This window comes from Callorhinus ursinus, unplaced genomic scaffold (genome assembly GCF_003265705.2).
Source record: "Callorhinus ursinus isolate GAN/ISIS: 27379988/994484 unplaced genomic scaffold, GSC_fseal_2.0 scaffold4, whole genome shotgun sequence".
NCBI classification, from domain to species: Eukaryota; Metazoa; Chordata; class Mammalia; order Carnivora; family Otariidae; genus Callorhinus; species Callorhinus ursinus.
In genome coordinates this window covers 1,959,931-1,968,714 of record NW_027397066.1, presented here as the reverse complement: position 1 = coordinate 1,968,714, position 8,784 = coordinate 1,959,931, and the positions used below count along the sequence as shown (strand labels likewise).

The 8,784-nt window shown below is 65.2% G+C and overlaps 2 protein-coding genes across 16 annotated transcripts in view; one reads left to right on the top strand and one right to left on the bottom strand.

The window, feature by feature from the left end:
• Positions 1 to 930: 930 nt before the first annotated feature.
• Positions 931 to 5,025, top strand: MFSD10 (major facilitator superfamily domain containing 10). Of its 11 annotated transcripts, none has more exons than XM_025887286.2 (13): positions 931 to 1,070; positions 1,533 to 1,718; positions 1,815 to 1,911; positions 2,152 to 2,255; positions 2,574 to 2,732; positions 2,820 to 2,977; positions 3,152 to 3,298; positions 3,397 to 3,508; positions 3,669 to 3,777; positions 4,081 to 4,171; positions 4,257 to 4,304; positions 4,395 to 4,484; positions 4,624 to 5,025. In XM_025887286.2, the coding sequence occupies exons 2-13, from the start codon at positions 1,545 to 1,547 to the stop codon at positions 4,967 to 4,969; spliced, it is 1,635 nt and encodes a 544-aa protein (XP_025743071.1). In that variant the 5' UTR covers positions 931 to 1,070; positions 1,533 to 1,544; the 3' UTR covers positions 4,970 to 5,025. The 11 variants fall into 11 exon arrangements, with proteins under 11 accessions (XP_025743071.1, XP_025743072.1, XP_073747442.1 ...); XM_025887287.2 differs by having other exon boundaries at positions 937 to 1,070; positions 1,537 to 1,718; XM_073891341.1 differs by having other exon boundaries at positions 961 to 1,074; positions 1,537 to 1,718.
• Positions 5,026 to 5,624: 599 nt separating this feature from the next.
• ADD1 (adducin 1) overlaps positions 5,625 to 8,784 on the bottom strand; it is a 48,729-nt gene continuing 45,569 nt past the window's right edge. For 4 of the 5 annotated variants that reach the window (XM_073891329.1, XM_073891330.1, XM_025887654.2 and 1 more), the window contains one exon: positions 5,625 to 7,481. In XM_073891329.1, the coding sequence (XP_073747430.1) occupies positions 7,114 to 7,481 (368 nt within the window). In that variant the 3' untranslated portion in view covers positions 5,625 to 7,113. The remainder of the gene's footprint in view (positions 7,482 to 8,784) is intronic. The other variant, XM_073891331.1, reaches the window with a different exon arrangement.

Genomic DNA, 8,784 nt, shown 5'->3' with positions numbered 1-8,784 from the left:
CCACTCCAGACGTACGTCTTGGCCATGTATCTGTGTGGCTGGTGCATCACAGCCCTGCCTCTGCCCCCTGCAGAGGGGAGTATATAGAACGAGTTGTGGAAGAAGGTATGAAACCCCCTGGGACCCACCTGGCCCGGGGGGAGGGCTGTTCTGAGCGGTTCCGATGAGCTCTGCGTGCGGATTCCCAGCTCTGCCCTTCTGCCGCCACCCCCACCGTCTAAGGAAGTGAACGGGGCCGAAGCCTCAGGCATGGAGGCCGCAGGCTGCCGCAGGGGCAGCGTGGCTCAGCTGGAAGACAATGAACACGACCCAGACGTGTCCTTTGGAGAAAGCTGACGGGTTTGCGTTAGAGGTTGACTCCTTGCCGCCATCAAGTAGAGTGTGACTGCGATTATCGGTATTTGGGATTTTAATACGGTGTAAAGAGGGGGTACGAGTGCCAAGGTGACCGGGCGGGCTGTGCACACACACCAACCCGGAAGCCTCACCACGTCTACCAAACTTCCCGTTACTTTCTGGTTAGGGTTGGCCAGAGTCTCGGGAGCCCTGGACGCCAGGAGGTGGGAGGGGGCGGGGCGGGAGCAGATGAGGGCCTCCGCGGCGCGGGGCCAGGCCGGCAGCAGGAGCGGCCAGCGGCGGGCCCCCTCCGCCTCCGCCTCCGCCTCCGCCCGCTGGCCCGGGGCCCGGGGCCCAAATGCGCGCGGTCACAGCCGCGGGCCGGAGAGGGTCGAGGCCGGCCCCCGCACCACTCGGCCCTCCAGGGTGCAGCGCCCCGCACCACCTGCGCTCCGCGAGTGCGGCTGGACCGCGGGAAGGGACCCCGGCGCCCGCCTGCGGTGCGACCCCGCGGCGGCCCTGCAGGACGACGGCCCGCGGCTCCTCAAGACCAACCCGCACTCCGCGCCCGCCGGCCGGAAGAGGAAGCAGGCCGTCGTCCACACTTCCGGGGCGGGGCGGGGGCGTGGTCGGCGTGCGCCCCGCCCCTGGCAGCGGGCCGGGCCGTCCATTCCGCATCCGTCCATCTGTCCGTGTGTCCGTGTCCGTCCGTCCAACCCGAGCGCGCGGCCGCGGCAAGTGCAGGGCGGGGCTGCTCCCGCGCCCAGTGCGCGCCCCACCGCCCCGCCCAGGATGCGGACCGGGGCGGGGCGGGGTCCCGGGTGGGGGCCAGGTCTGGGATTCCGGGCGAGGCGGGGGGGGGGGGGCGGCGGAGATCGGGGGGGCGGGGGCCGGGGCCCGGGGCGGGGATCGTGTTCGGGCCGCAGGGACGGCGCCGGGGCCTCGGTTTCCCCGCCCGCTCCTCACGAGGACGTGGGGTGGCCGCGTGGGGTGGGATGGTGCCCGGGACCGCGATGTCCCCATCCGGCCCCTGGCGACGGTTGGCATCAGTGGCTGCGGTTTCTTGGCGCAACCCCGCCGCCGGAGTTTCCTGCACCCGGGGTCGGGGGGAGGGCGCAGAGGGACCCCTGTGTAGGGTAGGCATCCGGCGCTCGGGTACCCAGAGGTGGCCTCATGCAGACCTGCCCCACTCTCAGCCAGGCGGGATCATGGGCTGGGGAGCCGGAGGGAGCTGCACCCCGCGCCCACCCATCCGCCAACAGACGGCGCAGGAGACGCGCGTGATCACTGTGGTCTTCCTCGGCCTCCTGCTGGACCTCCTGGCCTTCACTCTGCTCCTGCCCCTGCTACCAGGGCTGCTGGAGAGCCACGGCCGTGCCCACGTGAGACCGCCCCCATGTCCCTGTCCAGAGGCGCCCTGACTCCCCCCGGATGGCTGCCCACGCCCCCCACCCTTGTCACACTTGCGCGTTCCTCAGGACCCCCTCTATGGCTCGTGGCAGCGAGGTGTGGACTGGTTTGCCGCAGCGATCAGGATGCCGGCCGAGAAGAGGTACAACAGTGTCCTGTTCGGAGGTATGGCCGCCGGCCCCATGCCGGGCCCCTGTGACCGGGTCTGGACTCCAGTCAACCCCAGCCCTTGTCCCCGCCTTCCTGCTCCTGGGCGCTGTCTGCCCCTCTCCAAGTGCAGCGTCCACTGGTGGTCAGGGCGCCTCAGCCGGAGGCCCAGGGCTGGGGAGTGCAGCACCCACCCGGCGCGATCAGACCCTTGGGGACAGATGGAGTCGTGGTGACCAAAACCTCTGTCTCCTCCAGGTCTGATTGGCTCGGTCTTCTCCTTCCTGCAGTTCCTCTTGGCACCGCTCACGGGGGCGGTCTCGGACTGTCTGGGGAGGCGCCCGGTGATGCTGCTGTCCCTGGTACGGGGCTCCCGAGGCGAGGGAATGTGCGGCTTCCTCTCGCCCGCCCGGCAGCCCTCTGGGGGGGAAGGGGGTTGGCTGTGAGCCCCTCATTGTCCCCGGGGTGGGGTGCTTGAGGGGGTGGTGGCTCCCGTGGCCCAGCCAGGCTTTCCCAGAGCTGCCCCTGCCACCTGTGCGGACATCGGGAACACAAGTAGACCTTGATGCTCCAGAACAGGGCCAGGCCCCAAGGGTGTTACCTGGGTTTGTCGGCCCAACTCTGGGCCCCTCGTGGCCTCGGGTGACCATACCTGCCCTGTGGACCCCACCCCGAGGCAGGCAGGTCTGGCCACCTCGTACGCTGTGTGGGCTGCTTCGAGGAGCTTCGCAGCCTTCCTGGTCTCCAGGGTGATTGGGGGCATCAGCAAGGGGAATGTCAGCCTCTCCACCGCCATCATAGCTGACCTGGGCTCACCTTCCGCCCGCGGCCGAGGCATGGTGCGTGCAGGCGATGGGGGATGAGCGGCTGCGGATTCCTTGGCTGGGGTCTTCCTGCCCGGCTCAGGCGGTCTTCTCCCCAGGCAGTCATCGGGGTGGCCTTCTCCCTGGGCTTCACCCTGGGCCCCATGCTGGGTGCCTCCCTGCCCGTGGAGACGGTACCCTGGCTCGCCCTGCTCTTCGCTGCCTCCGACCTGCTGTTTATTTTCTGCTTCCTGCCGGAGACCCTGCCCCCAGAGAAGCGGGTAAGGGGGGCACCCGGGAAGAAACCAATGAGAGGTCCCGGGGCTGGGGGCTCAGTTCTGTGGGCGTGCGGGGATGCCAGGGGAGGCTGGACTGTCCTCTCCTGGTGCCCCGGCCTCTAGGGCCTGGCAGGAGAACTGGAGGCCAGGGCAGGTTCAGGTCATGCCCCTCCCCAGCTGCCTGGCAGGCCCCTCCAGTCCTGCCCCTGCCCCAGGCACCCTCCATCGCCCCCGGGTTTCGAGCCACTGCGGATCTGCTCAGCCCCCTGGCCTTGCTCCGTTTCTCGGCCGTGGCCCGCAGCCAGGATCCACCTGCTGGAGACGGTAAGGAGCCGCTCCCCTCTCGAGGATGGGACCGTGGCTGCTTCCAGCTGCCCAGGCCTCCCCCAGCTATCGTCAGCCCCTTCCCCACTGCTCCCCAGGGCTTGGGAGCCTTCGCCGCCTGGGCCTGGTGTATTTCCTCTACCTCTTCCTCTTCTCGGGCCTGGAGTACACCCTGAGCTTCCTTGCCCACCAGCGCTTCCAGTTCAGCAGGTAGGCCCCTTGCGGAGCCTGGCCTGACCCCCCTCCCCGGGTTCAGGGCTGACTCCCACCCTGGCACACGGCAGGCCGTGGAGAACCGGCTGTCACCCTGGCTCCCTGGCTTGGCCGCGGGGAGCAGGGGCGAGGCACTCACAGCTTCCCCCGCCCCCAGCCTGCAGCAAGGAAAGATGTTTTTCTTCATCGGCCTCACCATGGCCACCGTGCAAGGTGCCTACGCGCGGAGAATCAGCCCTGGCAGGGAGACTGCAGCTGTGAAGCGGGTATGGGGCCCCCCCCCCCTGGGAAGCGGGCGGTAAAGGGGGGCAGGCTGTGCCCTGAGCCCCGCCGGCACCAGCAGCGGTGGGTCCTGAGCCCCGCCGGCACCAGCAGCGGTGGGTCCTGAGCCCCGCCGGCACCAGCAGGGGTGGGTCCTGAGCCCCGCCGGCACCAGCAGGGGTGGGTCCTGAGCCCCGCCGGCACCAGCAGGGGTGGGTCCTGAGCCCCGCCGGCACCAGCAGCGGTGGGTCCTGAGCCCCGCCGGCACCAGCAGCGGTGGGTCCTGAGCCCCGCCGTGCCCCCCGCAGGCCATCTTGCTGCTCGCCCCCGCCTTCCTCCTCATCGGCTGGGGGCTCACGCTGCCTGTGCTGGGCTTGGGGTTGCTGCTGTACTCCTTCGGTGAGTGGGTCCTCCCAGGGCCAGGGTGGGCGCGGCAGGGAGCCAGGAACCCGGGGTCACAGCGCCCCCTGGTGTCTCCCACCAGCTGCCGCGGTCGTGGTGCCCTGCCTGTCCTCTGTGGTTGCCAACTATGGTGAGATGCCTTTCCGTTGCTGGAGGTCCTCCAGGTGGGAGGAGGCCTGCAGGCACCTGATGGCCTCCTCCTCCCCTTCTCCCCCCCAAGGCTCGCCAGGGCAGAAGGGCACAATCATGGGCACCCTGCGGAGCCTGGGCGCCCTGGCCAGGGCGGTGGGACCCATGGTGGCCGCCTCAGGTGAGGGCCCCAAGGTGGCCGGGCCAGGCCTGGGGGCTACTGGCCTACAGCGGGGGGCGCGCCGCTGCTGCCATCCTGGGGCCAAGGGGCGGCAAGGACGGGGTGGGCCCGCGCCACCGCTCAGGCTCTCTCTCCACAGTGTACTGGCTGGCAGGGGCCAGGATCTGCTTCACCGTGTGCTCCGGCCTCTTCCTGCTCCCCTTCCTGCTCCTGTGGAATCTGAGGCCTCCAGCCCACGCGCTCAAGGCCGAGTAGCCGAGCCAGCCCCGCCCCGAACTGGGGGAGGGGGGGGGGAGAGAGGGGGGGCCCGGGCCTGCCGCCCCCCCCCCCCCCCCCCCCCCGTCCCGGGCCCAGCCCAGGACGGCTCACGGCCTGCAGCCCCAGAGGGCCCGAGACACTCCCGGCCCCTCCCTAGGTGTGGACGGCCCTGTGAGGCTGGGGGCAGTGACTCCAAACCCTTCCAGGCTTTCTGTTGGCTTCTGTGACACACGGTGTCAGCCAGGCCTCTGAATGACAAAATAAAGCAGCTATTTTATATCCAGTGCCTCTCTCCAGTACACCGCTGTGCCTCGCCACCCCCCACCCCCAGGCGCCAGAAGCAGCAACTTAAGCTGAAGGCTCTTAGAGCTGCACTGAGCAGAAGTGTCCCAGGCTCTTCCCGAGCCGGCTGCCATTCTGCACAAGGCTGAGGACAGAACGTGGACGCAGGGCCCTCCAGGCTGTGCCCTGCACCCTGGCCGACCAGGGAGGAGAGGCCCCTGTGCCACGTTCTCCCCATCACACGTCCCGCCCCAGCCTGTGGCTAAAGGGTCCTCCCCAGTGCAAAGCAACAGTGTGTGATCAAGAAATAAAGCACTTGGGGGGCGCCGGGGGGGGCTCCGTTGGTTGGGCGTCCGACTCCTGATTTCAGCTCCGGCCATGATCTCAGGGTCACGGAATCTGCCCCTTTTGTGGGGCTCTGCGCTAGGGGGCGGGCAGAGGCTGCTAGAGATACTCTCTCCCTTTGCCCCTCCACCCCCCCCACACGCCCACACTGTCTCTCAAATAAATCTTAAAAAAAAACTTGGGGACCTCTTTGGGATCCAAGGAGCAAACGAAAGGAACTGAAGTGTAAAACTGCTTCCCACGTTTAGACAAGGAAACTGCTTAAAGAATTTTATTTGTGAGTAAAACATGTTACAGTGAAGGACGCAGGACCCATCCTCCCAAGCCTGTGTCCATATATACGACTAAACTTCATGTTGTGATACAAAGAGTTAAAATAAACTACAAAAGTGAAATGAGAGTCACTGCATACGTGGGACAAAAGGAAGGGCTAGCGTCGGTGGTTAACTGGAGGGCAGGGCGAGGGCGGAGAACCCGAACACCACCGCGGCGACAAAACGACACGCTGGAGAAAGCAAGTCTCCAGAAGCTTGAAGCAGCTGTCAGCGCCATGCAGCCAGCCTCAGGTCCTGCTTGGGGTCAGGCGTGTGGGACCCCGGCCCGGCTCTGGCACCAGGTCCACCAGGAACCCCTCCCCGCTTTCCGGGGAGGAGGCGAGCCGGCACCCAGCCAGGTCGGCACCGGGCAGCCCCTGGAATGGGTCCCCCACTAGTTCCTGCTAAGCAGCTGCACGTGATTTTTCAGGAATCTGAATGAAAATTTATGATGTCCCACAAGGAGAGCCAGGCCTGGCTCCACAAAGGACTAGTGTGAGAAGTTAGGGAGGGACCGCTGCGTGCCCTTCTACCTTGAGTTACCTTTTACCAAAACCAGGCATCTTTCAGGCTGCGTTAAAGAGGCAACCCTTTCCCAGTTCCAGTGGCCTACACTCTACTGTGCTGTGCAGAGGCAGAGCGAGAAAACTAAAGCAAGAAGTGGCCTGTTCCTGTTCATGGTCAAACATGGAGGGTGAATTGCAAACCTGCTGAAGGAAAATTCTAGAAAGGACTCTTCCCCCTCTTAATGTATCTTCTCTATGACAGGAATCTGGAGACCCCAGTAAGAATGTGGGGGCCTCTGAACCCCGTTTCTGGGCTCAGGGCCATCAGACCATGCACAGGGCACGTGGGGTGTACGCAGGCCCCTCGGCTGCTGGGTCCCTGGCTCTCACAGGCCGTCAGGGTGCCCGGGGCCGCCGGCGGGCACAGCAGTACTCGCCCAGGACAGGTTCTGTAACTACGACCCAAGTGAGATCGCGGAGCAGGTAATGCCAGCAGAAAGCTCCAAGTCTGACTCAGTCACCTGCCACGTGGGGGTGAAGGGGAGCCTAGCAGACACACAGCATGGGGGACTGCACCCCAGGAGGAGAGGGGAGGGCAAGGCCAGAGCCACCGGGGCCTCCAACTGCCCAGCCAGAACCAGGACGGCCCGCCCCCGGGGGGAGCGCACCTGCAGGGTGCCAGTCCAGGCAGGGCGGGCAGAGGCAGAGGGGCCGCGGAAACGTGTCTCCCCCAGCCCCCGAGGCTGAGGCCCGCTGCACACGCACACGAGGTTAGCGCCGGTCTACGTGGGGGTTTGGTCACGCCATGAGGGGAGCTTTAGCTATGAGGAGGGATGGGCTTTTTGCATTCCATGACACAGGAAGACAGGACACGAGACACAACCGGGGGCAGTCTGGTGGCTTCGGTGTGTGAGGGACGGGCCTTCAGGAGTCACTCCTCTTCTTGCTCTTCTTCAGAAAGGAGGGGGTGCGGAATTTCTTCTTCTTCTTGGAAGGGGACTTGCCCGGAGACCCATCGCTGCCAGGGTCCACGGCAGCCCCCTCCTCGGCAGCTGGGGAGGTGGCCTCTTCCAGCACCTGGGCGGAGGCTGGCTCGGGGCTGGCCGCCACAGGGGACCTGGCGGGGCCGGGAGGCTCGTGGGCTTCACCGAGCCCCTCCTCCCCCTCCTCCTCCTCCTCCAGTGTGGGGAAGCCGAGCGCTTCTGAAGGCTCATCAGGGGACAGGTCGGGGAGAGTCGGCTTAAAGGTGGCAGCATCACTGTCCTCTCCGGAGGTGGGCTCCTGCGGCAGGTCTGGTGGGCAGGGGACGAGAGACAGGGCTGAAGAGCAGCCACCGGACCTGAGCGGGGCGCCCCGAGAGAGGCAGCTCCCCGCACCAAGATGGCTGCGAGGCTGGGCTCTAGGGGCTTTTAGCGACACGCAAACAAGAAACTTTTAATCAGGTCTACTCTACTTTAAGGCTGGATATGGCTCAGGATACAAAATGGAGACGCAACGTCGCCGGGGGTTGGGGATGGGGGGTTCAGCTCCTCCTCGTGGACAGTGTGCTGACAGACCCAGACGCGGTCCTGGGACCCCGGGCCCCAGTCAGAGAGCTGGGCGAGCTGACGGCACTGCACTAGGACCATGTTCCACGTTTAACACTCCCAACAGGAGCTTGTTCTAGAACCCTAAGGGCACATATTAGTAGTATTTAGGCCTAAATTTGGGTCCACAACACCTGGTCTCCCCCAAGAAGAAAACCATGGAAAACCGTGGTTAACTCCCAGACCCCATGGGCACTATCAACATCAAACAAAATAAAGCCATTGTAGGCTGGAGAACGAAGGAAAAGAACAGAACTGTAAGGTAAGGGACAGGGGCAAAAACCAGGCCAGCTTTAGCATTCAAACATGGGAACATGAAAGGGCAAAAGGTAACTCGCTATAGAGAACACAGCCCGAGAGTGGGTGTCCGGGGAAGGTCCCATCATCAGATCTCTATGCGGACTCTGACCGGGGGGAAACCAGTTTTGTAGAGTTTTATAACATCCTACAGAGTTACAAGCGACTTGCTGCTTAGGCAACACTAAACCATTTAGTACAGAGAAGCCAAGCCCCGCGTCAGGGGGGACTCAGAGCTGAGTGTGGGTGAGGTGCGGCCGCGGGAGGCTCCGGGCCCCAAACGCTTAGCACTTCGGCTCTGGGAGGCTGGGGCTGCCCCGGCTGGCCCCTGGGCCACCTTCAGTCCTGGGACAATTAAATGTCCTTACTCAGGGGGACAGGAGGAAGTTAGCGTTCACCCTGCAGAGCATGCAGAGGTGGCCTGTGGGTGCCTCTGGGGAACTTTACCATGTGACCAAATACCACATTAAAAACAGCACCAGTCTCCTGCCCCATCCCCAATTAGGCTTAAGCGCTCAGCTTAAGCCAAGATCCCAACAGAAGCCACTGGCATGCAGCACGAGGCAAAATCCTCCCCCTGCCTGAACCTAGTCTGGTGTGTGTCTGATGCCGCCGAGCAATCACAAGCTGAGCAGGACCACGTGACGGCTCTGGAACTCCCGAGACCCACAGGGCCCTGAGCAGCACCGCCTCGGTCCCCGGGGGTCCCCAC